Source organism: Haliotis rufescens, unplaced genomic scaffold (genome assembly GCF_023055435.1).
Source record: "Haliotis rufescens isolate VD_foot unplaced genomic scaffold, xgHalRufe1.0.p SCAF_4, whole genome shotgun sequence".
Taxonomy (NCBI): Eukaryota; Metazoa; Mollusca; class Gastropoda; order Lepetellida; family Haliotidae; genus Haliotis; species Haliotis rufescens.
This window is the reverse complement of record NW_025964112.1, coordinates 55,263,237-55,288,682: the sequence shown is the minus strand read 5'-3', so window position 1 is coordinate 55,288,682 and position 25,446 is coordinate 55,263,237. Positions and strand designations below refer to the sequence as shown.

Below are 25,446 nucleotides of genomic sequence, written 5' to 3'. Positions count from 1 at the left end.
TCCACAAACATGCTATAATATTCATTGTTTATTTTGTATAAAGAAACTGGCCTTGAAATTCAGTTTCTTGCAATTGATTATTGTTGATTATTGTAATTATATACTTAACATGCTTGGACAATGCCAAGCTGGAAACCGTTTTGAAGTGAACACGTGAAACGGAATTGTATATTTGATTTCAGTAGCAAGAGATGATGCACTGGTATTTCATTGAAACAACTGATTGCTTTTGTCATGACATGCATCGGTACATGTGATTACGTTTATTAGGCTGCATATATAAATTAAATGTTTCTCGGTACATTTTTCTCAAAAGTGAAGAGGGTGGTAGGATGTGAAAACAAAGGTGATGCGGTAGGAGCTTTTATTTACCGCATCATTACCATCAAACACAACTGGGCGTACATTGATCTCGGCCATATAAAACATTATGTCTGTTGTCAAGTATTGTTTTATGGATAACATAGTAAGCGTCATATGACGCGGGAAAACTATTTTTGAATTGGCACTAAAAATGACTGACACACATGCTTTTAAGTAACGTAGACCGCCTCCGTGGTCTAGTGGTAGAGCGTCCGCCTGGAGAGCGGAAGGTCCGGGGTTCGGTCCCCGACCGCGTAACACCAAAAGACGTTAAAAGATGGTACTTGTTGTTACCCTGTCTGGCGCTCGGCATTAAGGGGCTAAAACAAGGACTGGTCGGCTCGGAGTCAGTATACTGTGTCTGAGTGGGGTATTCATGTTAAACAGCGGCATGGTATCTCAGTGAGCTAGCACTATAAATCTGCATCAGTCCGGACTAGTACAAGCAGCCACACAAACACACACACGTACATGCACGTCGCTATATAAGTGCAATAATCTTGGACGCGACGTTAAACCTCATTTAACCTCACCTCACCTCACCTCACCTCACCTCACCTCACCCCATTTCACCTCACCTCACCTTTAAGTAACATGCCGATGCCCGAGAAACATTTCCTGCTTAAGCCTTACAGAACTGAATAGGTCTAGAACACCGATCTGACCCGAGGTATTCTAAGGCGTGTGCCGCCTGACGACGTCGTTGAGTCGGTGTCACTGTCAACGGACTTTTCACGACGTGACCGGAGAGCTTTTAATGCCAGACAGAAAGTGACGATGAAGAGGATGAAGACGGCAGCAGCCAGCATGGCGATGGTGAGGATGATATCCGTCCTCTGAATGCATTCTTTAGAGTCGCTCACAGAACCTGAAAAAAGTACTACGTATGTAGTGTCATATAACATTTATACATGCCGATGACGTCATTTTAAACTATGAGCCTCATTTTATATTAAAAAGGAAAACACCTTGAAACAATGCACTTTTTGTGGCAGACAAGCAGACAATTTTGTTTTCAATAGTCTGAAGTATATTTACTTTTTTCAAGACTTTTTCAATATTTTATTTCGATAATCTCCCCCTCACACACCACCACCACCATACCCTCTCCAGAGTACATAATATCAGATGGTCCGGCCCTCACTACTCGGCTACTCCACGATAATTTACAATGAGCCTCCATTACTTAATGAATATAATATAATTGTGTGCTGGAGGAAGATCTGAAGTGATGCGGGTTTTGTGAAATTCACGAGCACAGGTTTGGTGCTGAAAACATAACAAAACTTCTAACAACGGATGTCGGAAGATGGAGGATGAAGAAACGCCCTTCTTTCTGAAACGTTTTTGTGCATTTCCTATGAATAACCAACAACACGACGTTCCGCAACGTTTTCTAAATACAATAAGTGTTGGCATTTGTTTTCTTGGGAATGTATCATGATTCGATATCGCTGTTGCACAATCAGAATACATGATTAAAAAGTCTCTGAGAATATGAGTTTTCTGAACATTTTCTGATCCTGTTGACTAAAGTTCATACTCCACTTAAAGATAATCTACATTTCGTAATCAATTATTACCTGAGCCTAAGTCATCTTCATCTGATTTGAACTCACCTGTCATTATCTGCGATGAGTGGGGATCTATCACTGTGATTCTGCTCCTCACAACCGTTTCTTCCTCTTGCATCCTCCCGACGTCGGTATCTCTCTTCCTCCTACCGAATCCTGTATCGGTCCCAAAGCAAGTTTCCTGCAAATGAGTGAGTGAGTGAGTGGGGTTTAACGCCGCTTTTAACAGTATTCAGTCAACAGATTGGGAACAGAAAGCGAGGTCCGCATGTTTGTCATGTTTTTCCTGAATCTTGTCAATCACATTAGTATCAAAAGGGACAGAAAATACTTTAAGCTGTTAGCAAAGAGGAAAGATGTTTTTATCATCCTGGGCCTCTTCAACACAGGTATTATGATGATGATGATGATGATGATGATGATAATTATGATGATGATGATGATGATGATGATGATAATTATGATGATGATGATGATGATAATTATGATGATGATGATGATGATGATGATGATAATTATGATGATGATGATGATGATGATGATAATAATTATGATGATGATGATGATGATGATGATGATGATGATGATGATGATGATGATTATTACTACTACTATTATAATAACTCACCGCTTCACACCTGGTGTCCCCCTCCTTACACGTGCGAACCTTACACTCAAACTCCAGGTCGTTACTGTCCACAAACTTAAATGCATCGAAGTTGATGACAACAGCGCTCTGGTCAGTGTTACGTGCTAGAGGCCCTCGTAACACATCAATGGATTCTATTGTTGGGCAGCTGTAAAGAGAAAAGGTATTATAATCTGTGATCTTATCATGGCCTAGCTTCATATGTAATATGTGGTCCATTCAGTGAAAATGCATGAACTATGTTAATCGTGCTCGTTATTGCCCCCTCTAAATCCCTACTGTTTAGGGCGGTGGGGTAGCCTAGTGGTTAAAGCGTACGCTCGTCACACCGAAGACTCGGGTTCGATTCCCTACATGGGTACAATGAAGCCAATTTCTGGTGTTCTCCGCCGTGATATTGCTAGAATATTGCTAACAGCGGCGTAAAACCATACTCACTCACTCACACCTTAATGTTTACCTGGGTTTGCTAGGTTTGCATGATGGGTAAAATATACGAAATTAGAGCTCATATATACTATTCAAATGGACACCCGATATTTCCATATGGCTATAGTTAATCTGCCATGGCTGGTGGGTATTGGCTGTGGCACACATGGCCTTCCAATTGTGTATGTTCTTAACATGTTTTGAGTAGTATATATACATATGTTAGACTGAGGTTTTCTTTTCCTTGTTACCGAGGGTGACTGAGACTGAGAAATGCATCAACTAATATGGCTGTCACTGCAGACATTAAGGTACAAGATTTGCTTCTGCTTATAACGGATGCAGTATAGTTGTAAGCTTTTGACAAAACAAATTCACGTCAAAGGAAGGATCTCGTGCAGTAGAAAAACAAAACACCACTTGTCAACAAAACGTCCAGTGTTATGAAATGTTAGTCTTTTTCTTCTTTTGCCACAGTCAATTGCAGTTTATAAAAAATTAGTACATGGTCAAACATGTTTATTACATATGTGGAATCCTGCACGAAACCAATGCCCTTTTCAACTGTTTGAAAATATACTTACAATGTACTTTGTGGACAATCACGTGAAGCTTCTTAGCGAGTTCGGCTGAAGTCATGCATTGCTACAGGCGACAGAGTGAGTGAGTATGGTTTTACGCCGCTTTTAGCAATATTCCAGCAATATCACGGCGGGGGACACCAGATATGGGCTTCACACATTGTACCCATGTCGGGATTTAAACCCGGGTCTTCGGCGTGACGAGCGAACGCTTTAACCACTGGGCTACCCGACCGCCCCTACAGGCGACAGAACATCGATTAGTTGTAAGACCGGCTTAACGCTTAGCTGTTTCCATGAACCCATATTGAGGCTTGCGATGATGCTTTGTACCATTCTTTAAGTAATTAATTTCAGCAAGGTATACATGACGCTCAGCATGCAATGGTCCCAGCATATGTTTGGAACCATTGAAGGTAAAGCATCAGCATCAGCAGCAGCAAAGATGGAGCCAGATAGATGCGCTTATTCAACAGTCAAATAAATAAATAAGACGAACATCCAGACAATTGAAAACGAGTCGGATGATGCATGCATATTTGCGCATATTGACTGTAGCAAAAAATCTATATTATGCCATATAAAATCCTCTACAGAATATACCAGATTTATGTTAACGTGTAAGTACCACAGTTCCGTTGGCCAATGGACAGAATAGGTCCCCGGGACATTCATCCACTCACAATGGTCACGTGTTAGGGAGGATAATAACATGTGATAGAGCAATCAAAACACCTTAACAACGACGTGACTACTCACTTATGACTATATCGTGACAAACAACTACTTCCATGCAAATATTTGCCAGTAATTGGATAATACAAAATGAGTCGTTAAGGGAATATTGCCACTACTCTACATTCCACCCCTGACTGTACAAGATGTAACCTGTTGACAATGAGGAAGAGAAGTCTTCGCTCCATGGAAGCAAGGATAATGCCAAACAATGTGTATAGTTGAAGATACATCCTGAAATCAGAGTTAAAGCACAACTGGAAGCTCTTGTCCATTGCGAGATCGCTATACGACCAGCTGTAGTACATTCATAACCTGATAAACACACACCAGTCAAAGGATTTTTGAGATATTTGATTTTCATGCTATGGTAACCGATGACGTCACGGTGGTCTGCAAAGCATTGCTGTGGTATGTCATATGAGTGAGTGAGTGAGTTGGTTTTAACGCCACTTTTATCAGTATTACAGTTATATCACGGCGTGTCAGCTTAATGTGGGAGGAAAGTCCGAAGTGATGCATGTTTCAGACGTTTACCACTTCGGTGAAACCCACGAGCACGAGTATGGTGCTGACAAACCTAGAAACATAATCGGGGCGAACCGGGATTCGAACCCACAATCATAGGTTTCTGGCGTGCCCAAGGGACGCAACTCTGCAGTGCTATCTCCTATATGAGAGATCACTTGATCTTAACGAAGCGATATTTCATTTGGAAGCTAATTTTGAATGATATATGTTTATTCAGGTAATGGGAAAGCACATGCACGGATAAATAGCACATATATAAAGCACGAATATGTCAAGCATGGTACATGGATCGGGGGAAATACTGATAATTTGTTACATATTGAAGATGTTACATATCGATAGCTAATATACACAGCTGTTTATAATTTTATATATATATCATAAAAGCATGATATTGTTTTTTAAAACGAACGCACAAAAACTCTGTAGCAATGCATGACACGCCATCGTTCATCCTATTTGGTAATATGTTGATCTACGGTCAATTATCAAGTGTTGTGTTTACTTACCTAGTTGTCCCAATGATACGTAAATTCCCCATAGCCTAGTCGAATGTATGTAATCACCAGAAAACATGGGTCCCATTTCGTTCATAGTGCTAAGACTGCCATATAGTATAATATAATCGTAACACTTCTATCAGTGCTTCTATAGTATTATTCATTCAAGGAAGTGCAGGAACAACCAACATTTATAACACTTCGTTCAGAGAGCTGCGGTGGCCATGCTTGTCGTAAGAGGCGACTAAAGGGATCGGGTGGTCAGGCTCGCTGACTAGGTTGGTGCAGGTCATCGTATCCCAATTGCGTGGATCGATGCTCATGATGTCAGTCACTGGATTGGGTGGTCTAGACTCGATTATTTACAGACCGCCGCCAGATAGTTGTAATATTGCTGAGTGCGGCGTTTAACAACAAATAAACAAACAAACAAACAAACAAACAGAGGGTTGCTTGCCCTTATAACACATACAATGTGAGCGCTCAGTAGAGAACCTGAAGTCAGTACTGAGGGGCAAACAGTTTTGGATGCGTTTGTGTGGTTGCTTCTGAGGCTGCAAACTTGCCTGAATTTGCCAAACCTCAACTGCATGTTTTTCAAAATGCTCACATTTTTCATCCCAGTGCAACAGTGCACGTGTTTGCATGATTCTCGTGACTCACACATAACGGTTCATTGACGTAGTCTGTTTCAAATAATCGGCGATCCCATACATTTCTGTAAGAGTATATATAGGTCCTACTGCGATGTAAACATGTTCATATTGAACATACCGTGGACATACTGTGGAGCATACTGTGGAGCAGTCTGTGAACCATACTGTGGACCGTACTGTGGACTATACTGTGGCGCATACTGTGGAGCATATTTTGGACCATACTGCGTACCATACTGTTGACCAAACTTCGGACATACTGTGGACCATACTGTGGGCATACTGTGGACCATACTGTGGACATACTGTGGAGCATACTGTGGAGCACACTGTGGACATACTGTGGACATACTGTGGACCATACTGTGGACATACTGTGGACCATACTGTGGACATACTGTGGAGCATACTGTGGAGCACACTGTGGAGCATACTGTGGACATACTGTGGACATACTGTGGAGATACTGTGGACCATACTGTGGACATACTGTGGGGCATACTGTTGACCAAACTGTGGACATACTGTGGACCATACTGTGGACATACTGTGGAGATACTGTGGACCATACTGTGGACATACTGTGGAGCATACTGTGGAGCATACTGTGGAGCATATTGCGTACAATACTGTAGACCAAACTGTGGACATACTGTGGACCATACTGTTGACAAACTGTGGACACACTGTGGACATACTGTGGACCATACTGTGGACACACTGTGGACCATACTGTGGACATACTGTGGACCATACTGTGAACCAGACTGTGGACCATACTGTTGAGCATACTGTGTACATACTGTGGAGCATACTGTGGAGCATACTGTGGACAATCTGTGGAGCATACTGTGGACAATCTGTGGACCATACTGTGGACCATACTGTGGGCCATACTGTGGACATACTGTGGACATACTGTAGACCATGCTGTGGAGCATACTGTGGAGCATACTGTGGAGCATACTGTGGACATACTGTGGACCATGCTGTGGAGCATACTGTGGAGCATACTGTAGACCATACTGTGGATATACTGTGGACCATGTTGTGGGCCATACTGTGGACCATACTGTGGACCATACTGTGGACGTACTGTGGACCATACTGTGGACCATACTGTGGACATACTGTGCAGCATACTGTGGACATACTGTCGACATACTGTGGACCCGGGTTGTATCATTCAATGTCTAGCAGTCCGGATTGTCCGCTTTGACATATCCCCTACACATAACCCTTTGCAAGTTAGATATAGCAGTTTACATTTGCCCGGAATGTAGGGGTTTCCGGACTAATGGGGTCCATACTAATGAGGTTTCTTTGACTTGGTTGATGTGTGCCGAAGTGAATGTGTACGTAGCTCCTCATATATATTTTGCATGGTTGTGTAATGTTGTGTTCAATGTTCATCAGATCGGCTGGCGGGAGTTCCGTCATGTAATGGGCAGTTTACCTGTTTTGTACCAGGTTCTGGGTTTTCCTGTCGGATCCTGATCGCCCGTTCACAGCCATGCAACTCTCCACGTTCAACGTCTTGAACACTGTGTAGAAAATACCACGTCTTTGTTAGAACATACAGTTTATAACATATAACAACCATTAGCAGACAATAACTAGTATGGTCACCATCTTACGGATACGGGGAGATTCTGAACATTTTATTTTTACGAATAGTTTTTGTATCACTACATGATGGATGTCTGTAACTACTAGAGTCTGAACCAGGTACAGACATACAGACCAACACTGTGGCACCCGACCTCCATTTGTGTCGGCTTTAAAAGCAATCATCAGTGAACACTTGGGTTCTCTTCTTACCTAAATTCGCACAGCGGTACGCATGGGTAGAGGTAAAGTACAAGTTTTGTTTGTTTGTTTTGTCTTTCACACCGCAATATTACATCTATGTGACGTAGGTCTGTAAATAATCGCGTCTGACAAACAATACAGTACTTGACACCATAAGCATCGATCTACGCAACTTGGATACAAAGACATAACATTGTATCGATCAAGTCAGTGAGCAACCACCCGATCCCGTTAGCCACCTTTTAGGGCAAGCATGGGTTCTACCCCGGATCTTCACGGGTACGTCAGTATTATCTCAATGTAAAACGTCAACGCGAAAGCACAATCAGTCTAGGTTATCTGCAGAGCAATTTCCATAAGGCGTAAGAGGCGACTAACGGGATCGGGTAGTCAGGCTTGCTGACTTGGTTGATGCATGTCATCGTATCCCAATTGCGTGGATCGATGCTCATGATGTCAATCACTGGATTGTCTGGTCCAGGCTCGATTATTTACAGACCGCTGTCATAGAGCTGCAATATTGTTGTTTGCGGCGTTAAATAAAGAACAAACAAACAAACAGCATGTTGATATAAAATGGTTCATTCCAAATGTAACTAAACTGGCTCTTTGAAGTTGAACATGAGACATCTTTTTGAATACTTATATCTCGTATTATCTGCGTGACCCTCTATACTGGATATACATGGACATACTATTAATCAACTAGAAGTTGTTTCAACATCAGATTTCCCCTTTTTTACAACAACCATGTACGCAATAAAAAAAGTTAAGGACACTACCTTAAATTGTACCCCAAGAAAACTAAAGTAACCCCACAACCGTCACAGCTGATCCTGTGCTCTGTTAACCTAAGGGACTATCTGTCTCTGTATCCCACAAAGAATCTGTCCTTGGTAAATCATGCTGGGTTCTGTGATAATACTTACCAGCTGTGTCCTTGAGGGAGAAGAACAGGCGTAGCTCCCTGCCAATGAAGATGGGCGGGCTGACCTTGCCTCCGCTTCTCTCCTGAATCTCGAACTCCACAGGTTCGTACACTGACTTCGTCTCGTCTCTTGTAAGGTTGGTCCTGCGAACGTCATCATCACCAGAACCATTATTTCAATTCCACCAAAATAATCATGTCAAACACATCGACTAGAACCATCATAAACCGCCGGCAAAAGAAAGCATACAAAAAAATTAGATTTGACCAAAACAGTACAAACACTACTCGTCTGAAAACCTTTGCCCGTTGTGACATTTTCATTGATATGATGCATGTAATGTCGACTATGATACCCGTATGTTATCGTTATAAGCGTGTTCGTTCCAAATAATCCCGTCGAGTTACCCATAGTTCGTACAAAGCGGAGTGCCGACATTTGACTCTATTGTGTCTCAGGAAACTGCAGGGATCATACACTATATCATGGACTGTATCATAAACGCTATATCAAGTTAAACGAGTTCGAGTTAAAACGGCTTCTATAAACAGTCAGGATTATTCGTTTCTTGATCATCATCAATTTCAGCGAATTTGTTTCACTCAATTGGTTAAATCATTTCACTGATCAAGAATCACTGTTCTTGATTCCGATGCGGATGTGACAATCATAGTTGTGTTCTACTCACGCCTTCTCATGTACGTTACAGGCAAAAATGGAAGGACATCACACAATTTCGAATTCACATATTGGTTATTTCATCACATAACTCAGCCGCTCTTTGTCAAACCTTTGATCGACGTCGACGCTTGGCATGGTGCTCTCTAGATCTGATGTGTTGGCAGCGATATGTTCACATGAGACTGTGATGATCTGGTCCAGCCGCGTCTCCAGATTGGGGTTGTACTGGACAATCACCTCCCTCTGAAACGTCACGTCGTCCTCCTGCAAATACCAGTATTTCGCTACTAGTCAGGGTGAACAGGAAATGTTTTCTCATTCACATTCAAACCTGTACATCGAGTCTTTTATATTCTATTTTCAATGCAAAAGCAGCATATGTTTCTTTTGAGCATGGGCTATTCATTGTCCATGACATCACAGTATATCTTGGTTACAGAAATTTATCCTTCGCAGTGACGACAGAGTGTATTAAAATATATCTATATCTAATTCGGCTAAACATCAGATCTGAGTTTTAGTCAAGATCACTCAAGGCTTTTAGGTTCCAATAAAGTTGAGAACAAAATTAAACGTTAACCCACCTGTTGATTAAATTTTAATATCAAATAATTCGAAAACCAGAATCATGTGATTACTTCTATGCAACAAAGCACAATTTAGTGCTACTGGTATTATGGAAAGGATGTTGTCGCTTTCATTTTTTCCATTTATCTCAAGGATTTTGATGCAATGCACTTCCTCTGCAGATACACATGGTACTTACCCCTGGGGTGTCATTCTTCACGATAGCAGAACACCCTTCTCGGAGGTTAAAGACCTGTTCGTAGTATGTGGACTGTGCGTCCGTCTTTTGTTCGAATTCACAGTCAGCAGTGTTGGCTTGGTTTCGAATGTACACCGCACCGACGAAGCCAGTGTAGGGTCGAATGGTTATTGTCATGTTCTCTCCGCTGCACTCCACTTGGGCTGGACACATTAATAAGTCTAATTAATGAACGGATATCTTGACTGCATGTACATTTAGATACGGGTAAAATAGATTGTTCTTGTCTTTAGACATGTTGGCGTGACATAATCGGGTGGTGTTTGGAGGTCGGGTAACGGGAGACGGATTAGTGGTGTAGGGAGGGGCTGTCATTTTTGTTTTAAACCGAAATACATGTAGTTTGTCAGTCTGCGCTAGACTTATATCTAAAATGGGCTTATTTTACAGAAAAAGGTTGATAAATAGTTATAAAATATAATAAAAAGGAGTGTAGAAACTTTCTTCATTTTCAGAAACTGCACGAATCTGGACTTGCCAAACACTATAGACTTGCTTGGGCCGTATTGGATATATTTGTTTCTGGGTCTGTATGACAGAATAAGACATACAATTTCTTGTCGAGAATGAGAAGCCAAGTAGTTTCTTTTTGACCCCCAACACATATTTCAAAATATCCAGAGAACGGTTTGTGTAAAATCTGTTGACAAAATTTATTTTCCCCAGAATAATAAGGAGTTTTTTATCAAGAGTATTCCAACCATATGTAGTCAAAGGTTGTATAGACTTTTGGGACTATCGTTATATTTGCATTAAGACTTTTCTAATACTCACATCGCCGCAGCTCACACAGGGGACCGGTGAATGTTTCATTGCAGTAGCAGCTCGGCGACCCCGAGATGTCTGTACACGTGCCGTCGTTCTGGCAGTCTCCAACACACCCCGTGGTCTCAGGCCCTGTACATGTAATCACAGCAGTCAGTAGTAGTCGTACCAAGAACTGTGCGACAAAATAATGGTTCGAATCCTAGATAACTTTTAAAAACAAACCTCTGCTAGAACTAATTTGATTTTTAATAATACCATAGTGGAACTATTTGTTTTGTCCAAGGATTTTCTAACATACATATGTGTCTAAAATGCTGATGTTTGCTGGCTGCTTGTTTAATATAGAAGAAAACAGCGTCAACAATGTCTGTGTTTAGCTTTATATCAGAATGCACGTGTATTATAGCTGACAACAGTGTCTGCAATGCAGGTGTGTGGCTGGATGTCAGGATACATATGCTATATCGCCTTCAACAGTGTCTGCAGGTGTAGGATAGCTTCTCTGGATGCCTATGCTATATCGCCTTCAACAGTGTCTGCAGGTGTAGGATAGCTTGTCTGGATGCATATGCTATATCGCCTTCAACAGTGTCTGCAGGTGTAGGATAGCTTGTCTGGATGCATATGCTATATCGCCTTCAACAGTGTCTGCAGGTGTAAGATAGCTTGTCTGGATGCATATGCTATATCGCCTTCAACAGTGTCTGCAGGTGTAGGATAGCTTGTCTGGATGCATATGCTATATCGCCTTCAACAGTGTCTGCAGGTGTAGGATAGCTTGTCTGGATGCATATGCTATATCGCTTTCAACAGTGTCTGCAGGTGTAAGATAGCTTGTCTGGATGCATATGCTATATCGCCTTCAACAGTGTCTGCAGGTGTATGGTAGGTTGTCAGGATACATGTGCTATATCGCCGTCAACAGTATCTGCAGGTGTAGAGTAGCTTGTCAGGATACATGTGCTATATCGCCTTCAACAGTGTCTGCAGGTGTATGTACTCAGTAGGCTGCCATGAGGCACGTTTGTCACTGCCAACAGTGTCTGTAATACTGATGTATGAATGGATGTCAGCATACACGTGTGATGTTGCTGTCAACAGTGTCTATAATACTGATGCCCTGATGCACGTGTGATGTCGCTGACAACAGTGTCTGTAATACTGATGTATGAATGGATGTCAGGATGCACGTGTGATGTCGCTGACTACCGCGTCTGCAATGCAGGTGTATGACTGGATGTAAGGCTTCGTCTACCTTGGCCGCAGTCCTTCCCCGAGGTGTTGTCGAGACAGTTGCAGTTCCCCGTGTTGATGTTACATGTTCCGGTATTGCAGGACATCCCCCGACGTCGACAGTCAAAGTATGCATCACTCACTATAACACCAGATCAACAGATAAATAATGTCAACTCGAACCTTCATTAACTCGACACTTTGCTGAACGTGAATACGTCGTTAACTCGACATATTGCTAAACATGATTCCTTCGTTAATTCGATAAAATAATGAAGGTGATTACTTAATTAACTCGACATTTTGCTTAACAAGGTTACTTCATTAACTCGACATATTGCTAAACATGTTTGCTTCATTAACTCGACATATTGCTAAACATGTTTGCTTCATTAACTCGACATATTGCTAAACATGATTGCTTCATTAACTCGACATATTGCTAAACATGATTGCTTCATTAACTCAATTCATTGCTAAACATGATTGCTTCATTAACTCGACATATTGCTAAACATGATTGCTTCATTAACTCGATTCATTGCTAAACATGATTGCTTCATCAACTCGACATATTGCTAAACATGATTGCTTCATTAACTCGATTCATTGCTAAACATGATTGCTTCATTAACTCGACATATTGCTAAACATAAATGCTTCATTAACTCGATTCATTGCTAAACATGATTGCTTCATTAACTCGAGATATTGCTAAACATGATTGCTTCATCAACTCGACATATTGCTAAACATAAATGCTTCATTAACTCGATTCATTGCTAAACATGATTGCTTCATCAACTCGACATATTGCTAAACATGATTGCTTCATTAACTCGATTCATTGCTAAACATGATTGCATCATTAACTCGACATATTGCAAAGGATGATTGCTTCATCCTCAAGGCTAAAGCCTTCTAAAGCATTCTAAGGGTGATTTACATCATTACATAGAGGTACTACTGAACGCCAACGGGGCTCGTTTAAGAGAATGTAACGTTAGGATACCGACACGATCCTTATCGACACTTTTCCCTAAGATCAGCACCTCTCTTGTCTCGAATATGGGAAACCGTATATAATTGATGGTTCCAAGGTTTTGCCTCAAAGAGGTTTCCTTGGATGACAGCAGGTGTAGGTACTTGGAACTGCACGCTATCACGTACCACAAGCACTATTGCGAATGCAATAATTTTGAATAATACTTACGCTCATTTATTGGTGGGTGCCTAAAAGGAAGCAGGAAAGCCACGCGAACTAGAGATGCTACAGCAGTATCCATATTGAAAATGAATCCCGTCAAAGGTACCGACTGGCCTTGGCTCTACTGTCAGGTTGGATTTTATAACCCCATTAGCAACAATAGTAGTACTTATCCCAGGACTTAAAGGGATGCTAAACAACACCGTTGATTAAGCCGACTCACCTAGAATCAGCGCCAGGACACACCCGACTGCCTCGAGAAGCCGCATCCTGCTGTTACACAGAGAGGAAGGATTGTGATGGTATGACATAAACACTGAAGAAACAGCACAAAGCGTTAACCCTAAAGTGACAACATGACAGCTACGCGATAAATCGCAAAGAACAATGAAAAGTGAAACCAGGTATATTTCACAATAAAACATTGTAACATAATGACGTCATTTCTGGAGATTCGAACATGTGCTCTCAACTTGATGACATCGTATATTGGACAACATTATTTTTGAGAGGGGAGTGTCTACTGAGTCGTTTTCGTAGATGCAACTGGGCAAGGCAGATAAACGCTGTGGTTGAATGATCCAAACGTTGGAGAGATATGACAATCGGTATTGGGAGAAAAGGTAAAGGCAATCGATGTGAGAATTGTGAGAATATGAGGTAAATAGCAACCTGTGCATAAAATGGACTTGTCCGACATTTTAGAGGTCGGATTCTATTGCGGGAGCCTTCATTTCTTAAATAGGGGTATATATTTTTAAAGCTTGAACATTTAAGAATTGACGTTCACACAAAGTGAAAGTCAATTCTAATAATTTTTTATCACAATTTCTTACCTCGAAGGATGTAAGACAAGATCTATACACAATTTTTAATTAGTACGCGTGACTTCATGTTTACACTAACAGCCATACAACAACCAGCTATATCGGGGAATAAAATAGTTCTTAAAAAAGGGGTCCCATGAGCGTATTGATGCACAACTTGCTCTTCAGAAACATCTTACGCAACACATGTATTAAAATAATATGACCATTAGACGAGAAAGGTACGTTAAGAACTACCTCAGTAAGTCAGTTACAATGACAAGGCGTCGTAATACATTTACATCAAGCACAAGACGTCAAAATGGCCGACACGATAAACGTGACGGGAGAGATTTCGGGAGTTGCTAATGAACCTATGGCGGTTACATGTTTTAGTCATCATTGATCAATTGGCCGATCATTGAAAGGTGATTAAAGATGTGTCAAATAGACACTAAGTTAAACTCATTGACTGTAGACAGTCACTGCCACTGTCACGGACCGAGTCGATACTACCAAAGTTTGGACGTGGATTTCTTCGTTTTGTTCACTAGGATGGGGAGTAGCGAGGATATACGTGAACGAACGTGCTATCAAACTCTAACGTTTCTCAATGTATACTGAAACGCTGAGTTCAAGATTAAAGGCTCTTAATGATCAGAAAGAATGCTTCTGTACGTATTCGTGCTGGGGAATTCCAAGGGGTTTCCCCAGGAATGTGGGGGAATGTCCGTCAAATTGTGTCGTTCATACAATAATGAACGTCAATTTCGCGGTCAGGTGACCGACCTCTCGTCCAAATGAAACGCAGTATATCGTGTAAACTTTCAATTAAAAAATTAATTTAACATCAACCATAAAGAGGCTGTACATAATGTTGATATCTCATTTAAGAAATATACTACTCATGGTCGTTGGTTATCGTAAATAAAACAATGCAGGAAGAATAAACCTTCGCCCCTAATGGTTTGTTCTTCCTGCAGTATATTATTGTACGATAAACAACGACCATTCGTCGTCAGTTAGCGCTCGGAAGACGGGTTTTCTGACTGATGGTTTCATTGTAGTAGGTTTAATACCGCTAAGGACTGTATTTCTGTTACGCCATGGCGTGTCAGCTTGATGTGGGAGGGGGGCCTGAAGTGATGCAGGTCTTAGACATTTACCATTTTGGTGAAACCCACATGCACGGGTAGACATTGACGAATAGATGTAAAATATGAGCGAAACTGGGATTCGAACCAACGATCATAGGTTTCTGGCACGCCTAAAGGACGCAACTCACAGCAAATTCAGGCGCCTCAGACGACTGGTACACCCTTGACCCCTATATTAGTAGAGATTGGCGGGTCTGGCGGTTAATAGATTTCAATGCCTGTTGAAATTATAGAATAAAATATGTATATATGTCGGTACAATATGTCAAAACAACATCAGACCCCTGCTAATATGTGAAACTTGATGTGAAACTGTTGATGCAATGTAACTATTCATCAACACAAAATTTACAACGATATTATTCTATTCAATAGATTGTATTAAGTAGCTTTTGGAACATGAATCTACTAATTGCGACAAGATAATGCGATCATGTATTAATTATTGTTATGCGTTTTGTGTATCATGAAACGATTGTTGTTTATTTGTAGCGTATCTCGAGGGGGTTAATTTATAGCCCCCTCCGCGGACACGTCGCTGACTGGATCAGCCATACACCATATTTTGTTTATGGTCATTGAAGAATCTTTGCCTGCAGCGATGTAACTAGGTCGCTGGTCCAGTACAGGTCAAAGACAAAACTCTACTGTGTGACCCGCCCTGGCCCTAGCCAGACAATAGACTCGCCCACCAGGGGTGCCACTATTAAAACTACACGGTAATGTGGTATTTGCACGCGGGTCAATGGGGTCAAATCAAAGGAGGAGAGATCATTGGGTATCTGTTGAAAATAGTCAACGATTGCTGCATCTCTGTACACAACCCTGATCAGAGGGTTTCCACGTTGTTTGAATAGGTAGATTATAAGTTGGCCATCGGTCTCGAGGGCGAACATGGGTTGATGTATCATCTATGTCAGTAGCGTATCTACCAATTAGCACAAAAATCAAGTGTTTACACACTGAATTTTTATTTTTATTTTTTTTGTTTAATATATGACTCCCTAATTTATTTGTTTATTGTTTAGGGCCGCACTCAGCAATAGTCCAGCTACATGTCGGCAGTCTGTAAATAATCGAGTCTGGACCAGACAATCCAGTTATTGACATCATGTGCATCGATCCACGCAATTGGGCTACGATGACATGCATCAACCAAGTCAGCGAGCCTGACTACCCGATCCCGTTAGTCGCCTCTTATAACAAACATAGTCGCCTTTTTACGACAAGCATGGATTGCTGAAGACCTATTCTACCCCGGATCTTTACGGGTCGCTTACACTTTGAAATCGTTTAAAAAATAAAATAAGATATAAAAAAGAGTACTTTAGCGTGTTCTTCTGTCAGACGTTTGTACACATTACATGATCTATTGTTAATTTACAGGTTGACTTGCCTACCAGTGTCAAAATTGTGGCTGATGAGTTGATTCGATGTTGTTGGTTGCTTGTTACATTTCCGTTACCATTTTCGCGAACACCTGGTGTCATCATAGATTTATATAATATAATTTTCACAGCTGTTTTGCCCTTTACACTACATGGGATATATTTCTGTGGATAATCTAGAGTGGTTATTCTCTTGTTTGATAATTTATATTTTATGAGGATATCTGGGTTTGATCACAATAATCAAACTGTTTTATACTTTAAATATGTTATGTAGAAAACATGGAAGGGATATTTCGTGATATCCTTCTTTTAGATTTGCTGCACAGTTCTGCTTGCGTTTTTGTTAGATAAATGACATGGGTGTTATAGAAAAAAGAGAACTGCAATATGATTGCTTACATTATAATTTTCCCTAGCTGCGCACCTGTTTGTTTTGGTTCATTTTCCCCGAGCCTCAAGGGGAAGTTCTGAGAACATTAAGGAGAACAAAAAGGTACCCCGACCCATGCCACCCGAAGGATAGTGTACAACGAAATATCTTACCGCACACCTAATTATTTTGCAGATATGTCTTATTTATGCATTTTTTTGTCCGAATCGGTAAGAATACCACAGTTAGGCATTTATCCACTTCGTTGTGGCAGAAAACTAGAATTATTTCCCCTGGATGTATTTCATTAGGAAATGAACAGTAAATATCCGGCGAATATATGATTTATGTCGTCTCACGTAATTGAGTCGTGAAACAAAATTGTGTTTGATATGTGGCAAATGTAATGCAAACAAGTCCGCAAATCGAGCGGGGAACATAAGAAATTTACTTTATACTATAGGGAGTACATTGATAAAAATAGAATGGGTCTCAGCCAATAAGAATCCGACATGCACGTGTAAGGTAAGATAATTCATTCTGACTAGTTCATGTGTATATGAATTTATTCTCTCATTGCGCAAACATATAAATATGGTACATTTTCAGTGTCAAGCTTAAATGATTTTTACATTATTGAATACAGTTCAAGGCGAACTTCCAGTAATCATCCTTGATTCCCGTGTGTATCTGCTGTGTGCATGTCTACTTCTGAAGTGGAATGAGACGCCTTAAAGCAATTCCTGCTAATATAAAGTTAATGTTATATCATCAGGCCCGATTGGCGAATACTGGTAATACAAAAAGTAGTTTATTCTCCATATGACTCAAAATAGGCGAATCAATATATTCTCCAACAAAGCGACATTTGTAAACATGATGTCAAGCGCATTATGGCATTATTGGTTTTATGGCCATTGTTGACTTGATACAGACATCATTAATAATATAAAGTTAATGTTATATCATCAGGCCCGATTGGCGAATACTGGTAATACAAAAAGTAGTTTATTCTCCATATGACTCAAAATAGGCGAATCAATATATTCTCCAACAAAGCGACATTTGTAAACATGATGTCAAGCGCATTATGGCATTATTGGTTTTATGGCCATTGTTGACTTGATACAGACATCATTAATAATATAAAGTTAATGTTATATCATCAGGCCCGATTGGCGAATACTGGTAATACAAAAAGTAGTTTATTCTCCATATGACTCAAAATAGGCGAATCAATATATTCTCCAACAAAGCGACATTTGTAAACATGATGTCAAGCGCATTATGGCATTATTGGTTTTATGGCCATTGTTGACTTGATACAGACATCATTAATAATATAAAGTTAATGTTATATCATCAGGCCCGATTGGCGAATACTGGTAATACAAAAAGTAGTTTATTCTCCATATGACTCAAAATAGGCGAATCAATATATTCTCCAACAAAGCGACATTTGTAAACATGATGTCAAGCGCATTATGGCATTATTGGTTTTATGGCCATTGTTGACTTGAAACAGACATAATTAATTACGTAATACTTAACGACGGGACACTAATAATGACGTCACATCACCATTCTCACTGTAACTATATTAAAGTGTGGATATAGAAGAGTTTATTCGTGTTTGTATCCGATAGTTTCTAAGTACCTCTTGTCATAATGTATCAAAGTGCTAGTCTGATTCCTACACGTACAGGAAGACATGACTGTGTTTGAGAACCATCCAGATGGCTGGCATGTAGATGGCAGTTTAAACAACTGACAGAGAATAGTTTATCACAGTGTTACAACTAGAACAAATAACCGGGAACATGTACATAGAATGTAATCCACGCGCCGGTGCAACTAGTGAGGATGCCACATGAAAAGAAAAAAGTCGAAATATAATTTGGGCGACAAATCCATAGATAGCCCCAACCTCATGTCATAATATGTATATACGCAATAATAACACCTGGTCCATGTGTTTGGAAGCATTCGTAGAACACAGATTTTCCCTCATCAAATGCTTTGAGCATTTTACACATAGTCCCCCTAAACAGGGACCTGTATTGTATTGGATTAAGCTGCTATCACAGACATGCATAACAAGTGTCATACACATGACAAAGGCTGAATGTATGGCCAGGGAAGAGATTAAAGGATCTGAGACAAACAGCCCGATATATCACAACGGGGAGAACATCAGGGCGGCCGACACGGCCAATCTTGCTGGTGATGTAGAAGTTTGTTTTCTTTCAGACATTGCGTGGCACACTATTGTAGCTGTGTGCTGACATGACCCTTCTTCTTTGAAAAGGCACATGCAGGCTACGCGACCACTCTTTGTATACACGAGCTGCTTTCTATCACCTTATAATTATAGAAGTTTATCATTTTTTAGTAAAGTCATGACAGAGACGCTGTTGGTGTTATTGACTTTTATCCATGTAGGTATGTGATGTATTGGTTCCAATATATTCATGCTGACATATATGTCAGAGCCTGACCTAGATTTGTGTTTACTTGCCTGTGATTTAGGCTTATATTAAGGAATACCTGTTAGATATAGATGACCCATGCTATACCATGCCTGATTTTTTTTTGTGAGACAAGGTCAGACAATAAACAGTCTCTTTTATCCGCCTAAACAGATTTCATTTGGTGTAAAAGGTAAAATAAGTGACAATAAATTGATCGCTGAAAACCAGTGATGACGCAAGGTAAACATGCCCTGCCCTCCCGGTAGAACACCACCCTATTCTTACAGCCGTCTATCTATTCTATCTTTTTCATAGTTATGACAGGGTGTTAGCTTATCCAATATCCACATCTTTGTGGAAAGGTGTCATAATGATGTTTTGGTTATTTTGAAAGAAGAAGTCACAAAACATAAACGTTTCTGCGAGAAAGCGTAAGCCAATTATGTGGGCTGTTAACGTCATATTCTGCATATTAATGCGTTGATATGAGAATCAGAGACACTATGATTGTCAGCTGAAGGAGTCTTGTAACATTAAAAAAACCGTGATTGAACGTTCCTCAATGAAATCCATGTGTCAGGTAGATTGACAGTTATGACGACGCGAATAGAACTGCCTCAATTTGAGAATCAGGCTCCCTTTGACTCACAGTGAGATCTTTCATCTCCCAGATTGTTTCATTAATACCCTTACATCCACAACGACAACTTGTCTTATAATTGCAAGGAGAAAACCGAAATACCGACACAACGCCATAAATCAAACACTTGATGTAAGCATTCTCTAACTAGATCACAAATCATACAGCTCTCAAAAGACAATTATCCACGAGACAAAACAATAAACCAGACTTTTTGTATGATTCACTGAAATCTGTCAAATCGGAGGTAGATAAAGGCAGAACAGTTGTGTACGGTTGTAATGGGACCATCATACTGTCGGCCACTAACGTCGCCCACCGCCTGGACGTGTCACGTGACCTCCACATGACCCCCCGTTTACGTTCGGCAGGTGTGGAAGTTGACAGGTAATGGTTGGAGAAGGACGTCTACTAACGGCTATACACGTTTATCGTTAGTAGCGTCCTCTCCATATGACACTGGTTACAGTCATCAAGTCAGTTTCAGAAATGTGGTCATCCGTCATCTAAGAACGTGCAAGGTGACTATGATATTGCTCCCAAGGACAAAACATCACATCACGGACACAAAACAAGCAATATAACGAGGGTGTTTGGGGAGTGGGAGACGGCGGAGACAGGCACTTGAGGCGACACGGTGTATTTTTTACACGCGCATTTCTCGGATGCACTAAACGGTATTCATTGTGACCACGGACACATTTCTGGCATCAACCATGGAGGAGCGTTATTCATAACGTTAATCTAATTAGTATTTTGTCCAGCTTAAGGTCATATTTACATTTTCATAATGTAATCATTATGGGAAAACAATAATGTAAACATAATAGTGAAGCGACAAAAACTCGTTCTTAATCAAAGGCAATCTCTATCAAAAGTACGATTTCGACTATCTAGGGGAAGTGAACTGAGATTTAATCGAAAAAAATCCACTGTCCAAGAGAATGCTTGAACAAATAATTATCCCTTCGACTGCTGACATGAACTGAAACTGTCTGCCACTAAACATACATTGTAGCAAGATGTTACTTTCAACTTCATACAAAACTACTGAACTGTTACCATTACTGAAAGCTATGAGATCAAGTTTACGTATAAACGTCTCGGCCGAATTACCTCGTTTGATTTTGCAAATCCGTCTAAAATTGCCGATTCCTGTGCATAAAAGAGATAGATCGGCCCGAAAGGGAGCCCCACTGGGATTCATCGCGATGTATACTTCTTGCCTAACTCTGATCCCTAATTTTCAAACATGTTTTGAGCATTTTACATATTGTCTTCTCAGCCATCTTCATATGACATTAAATTTAAATTTAAAATTGTCCCGAGCATCTGAAGATAGAGATATACCTATGGTCACCACGTTAGTATCAAATGCCCAATGTGTCAAGAAACAACGATTTACTATAGTCATATGTCGGTGAGGAGTCATTATTACCACGAATGAAAATATAAAATAAAAGGCCACAACGCCTGCACTAACACTGCTGTTTCGTCTGATAATATATGTTGCCATAATATGACCTCGTATGTGGGGGTGGGAGTGGGTTGCGTCCCTTTGGCATGACAGAAACCAATGATGGTGGGTTCGAATCCCGGTTCGCACCGATAATGTTTCTGGGTTACTCAGCATCATACCAATGCTTGTGGGATTCACAAAGGTGGTAAACGTCTGAGACCTGCATCACTTCGGGCTTTCCTCCCACATCAAGCTGACACGCCGTGATATAACTAGAATAATATTAATAGCGGCGTTAAACCCAACTCACTCGTATCCCACTTCATAGATATCGTTACAATATCTATCACGCGATGATGTCAGAAGCATATTCCCAGCATCATAATAGTTGCTCATAATGTATATAAGGCAATGATCTATAGGTGTCTTGGACCATACAAGACCCTTAACAAATGTAAGATATGAGATGTGGTCAGTATCATCGTATTAAAATGTACTATAGTTAGTAAGGAGAACATTTTGATTATTGAACATCGTTATGGTTATCGCCATGTTGGATTATTCACCAATGGAGACATGACAGTTACCAATATCGTAATTATATTTATTGTAAAAGCGAAGTTTTTCATGCACTTGGTTTGTGTGTTGCTTATAGTTAAAGCTGCACTCAGCAATGTTCCAGCTGTCTGGCGGCGGTCTGTAAATAATCGAGTCTGGACCAGACAATCCGCCGATTGACGTCGTGAACATTGATGTACGCCATTGGGATACGATGCATCAACCAGGTTAGCGAATCTGACCATCCGATCCCGTTAGGCGCCCCTTACAACAGGCATAGTCGCCTCTTACAACAGGCATAGTCGCGTCTTACAACAGGCATAGTCGCGTCTTACAACAGGCATAGTCGCGTCTTACAACAGGCATAGTCGCCTCTTACAACAGGCATAGTCGCCTCTTACAACAGGCATAGTCGCGTCTTACAACAGGCTTAGTCGCCTCTTACAACAGGCATAGTCGCGTCTTACAACAGGCATAGTCGCGTCTTACAACATGCATAGTCGCCTCTTACAACAGGCATAGTCGCGTCTTACAATTGGCATAGTCGCGTCTTACAACAGGCATAGTCGCCTCTTACAACAGGCATAGTCACGTCTTACAACAGGCATAGTCACGTCTTACAACAGGCATAGTCGCCTCTTACAACAGGTATAGTCGCCCCTTACAACAGGCATAGTCGCGTCTTACAACAGGCATAGTCGCGTCTTACAACAGGCTTAGTCGCCTCTTACAACAGGCATTATCGCCCCTTACAACAGGCATAGTCGCGTCTTACAACAGGCATAGTCGCGTCTTACAACAGGTATATCGCCCCTTACAACAGGCATAGTCGCGTCTTACAACAGGCATAGTCGCGTCTTACAACAGGCTTAGTCGCCTCTTACAACAGGCATTATCGCCCCTTACAACAGGCATAGTCGCGTCTTACAACAGGCATAGTCGCGTCTTACAACAGGTATATCGCCCCTTACAACAGGCATAGTCGCGTCTTACAACAGGCATAGTCACGTCTTACAAAAGGCATAGTCGCTTCTTACAACAGGCATAGTCGCCTCTTACAACAGGCATAGTCGACACTTACAACAGGCATAGTCCTTTCTCCTTTTGGTAACCATACATGCATGCAGAGTTGTGAGATCTGATATCGTCACTATACAGAAACTATAACACCCTTTAAATACGAACTTGCGTCATTGAGCAATGGATTATGTAATGTGCTGCTTCGAATAACAGACAGCTAGATTGAAAAGACTTTAAACAATTCCTAATTTTGTCAATCATACTGAAACGGGGCACATTAAAATGCTATAAATATATTTAGTCTTACAAAGTGACATGTCATATGTCATGAGAAAAGCAAATTAGTACAACTTCATTCCTAGTTGTGCGACTCATGACAACAAGGGCCTTTCTTATTCATTCCATGAAATGTACATTATTAGTTTCGTCAAGAAGTATGACAATCCACTTTAACTGGTGAATTGTCACAGTCCTTACTCGTGCTTGTATTCATACCAATACCCACAAGAAGCTCGTGATATGTGATGCATTCCTTTTATAATATCCGAAGTAATTCCCACTTTAGACTTGTACCATATGTTCCTATGTTTTCTTCAGGTGAACATTTGACTTGCCATTGCATGTGTTTATGACGGATGCCACCCGAGCAGAATGAGATCTTTACCTGGGCCCACTTGCACAAAGTAATCTTAGCACTAAGATGATCGAAACCCCCATACTTTAACATAGGCTTACGATAGTCTTAGCACTAAGATCGCTTTGAGCAAGTGGGCCCTGGTGTCATCACAATTTCATAGTGATCATCGACACATGCCGATAATCGGAATTATACAAGAGATCTATTGAAATATTTCTATTAACAGAGATTTCTTAGGATTATGGAAATGTTTTTGTAACCTTTACTTATTTGTAATCAATATTTACTTATTTAACAGTGCTACTGATGTTAACTTAAAGCACAACTACATGTGCAAAGAGATAGAACAAGTAATACTATATTTCCTACCATGACTATGTTTATTAAGAACACGGCCAAATTGGAACAAATCAAAAACATCAAGAAAGCGACTTGGCGTCTTCTCGTGGAAGCAGTCATTAAGATTCCAATGCGGTCAGCCGAGTTACTCCTTTAATACCGTTTAATGGCTACTTTATGACACTGACATCCAAGCACAGGAACACATTACGAGATTATGACAGTCGGTTACAAGGATGTATGCTAGACCTTAGTGGATAATTGTGCTGCTGAACATGCTGTCTCCAGCCTCAACTTATGAATAGACGTTTATGGCAAAGTTCTCATTCATAAGAAATGGTCAACGAAACGTTTAGGACAAAACCTACAAAACCATGGGTATTATTAAAAAGGATAATAATGTACATAAGAAAACAATACTAACTGAAAAAAATACATTATCTAATATCAAATGCTACTAGTTGACGTTTGCCTGACGTCGATAAGTGGGCTATCTCTCAACAACATTCGTTTCTTTTGTCAGTTAAATGCCAAGAAGAAAATTAAAAAAAACCAAAGAAATTAACTCACCCTTTGTTTGCCAGTTCTAATACTGTTACACTTGGTGGATTTCTTAAAGTGAAATGCTGCTTTGCCAAAGCTACTGATGTAATATATCCCTCTTGCTGAGCAGGCCGGATACGATACTGCGGGGGCTATACGTTTCTAAGACAGAAGCCACCAGCCCCTGCCTCAGGCTCGACATAAATCAAAATGTACATTTATAAATATCTAAAAAGGGTGTCTCGTTTAAACTGCCACGAAAATTACGTGTTCTCCAAGGGGAGTAACTGTTATTCCCTCATTTAGAGATACTGCAAATATTAATCAGGCTTGCGAATACGTGCCTTTCCCCAAATGGTTTAATATCGTGGGTAATCAACATGACGTACGCTATGAGAGGCGGAAACTCTGACATGTTGACGAACTAGTGCTTACCTAAACATAAATCTGATGCTTGTAGCATACACGCTCCCAGTCTCACCACTATTTAATTGCATTTACTGAAAGTGACTTGTGAGCTCATGTTAAATATTACCATGGTGTTATAAGGGACGTATTTAGTGTCAGCATAAGATACATAC

General features: G+C 40.6%; 1 protein-coding gene across 1 annotated transcript; it reads right to left on the bottom strand.

The window, feature by feature from the left end:
* Positions 1-847: 847 nt before the first annotated feature.
* Positions 848-25,001, bottom strand: LOC124114963 (EGF-like domain-containing protein 2). The gene is made up of 11 exons (XM_048382577.1): positions 24,893-25,001; positions 13,698-13,747; positions 12,290-12,409; positions 11,041-11,163; positions 10,207-10,409; positions 9,550-9,704; positions 8,760-8,902; positions 7,475-7,562; positions 2,566-2,734; positions 1,983-2,118; positions 848-1,231 (listed from the first exon to the last, which is right to left on the bottom strand). The coding sequence occupies exons 2-11, from the start codon at positions 13,741-13,743 to the stop codon at positions 1,011-1,013; spliced, it is 1,404 nt and encodes a 467-aa protein (XP_048238534.1). The 5' UTR covers positions 13,744-13,747; positions 24,893-25,001; the 3' UTR covers positions 848-1,010.
* Between the last annotated feature and the right edge of the window lie 445 nt (positions 25,002-25,446).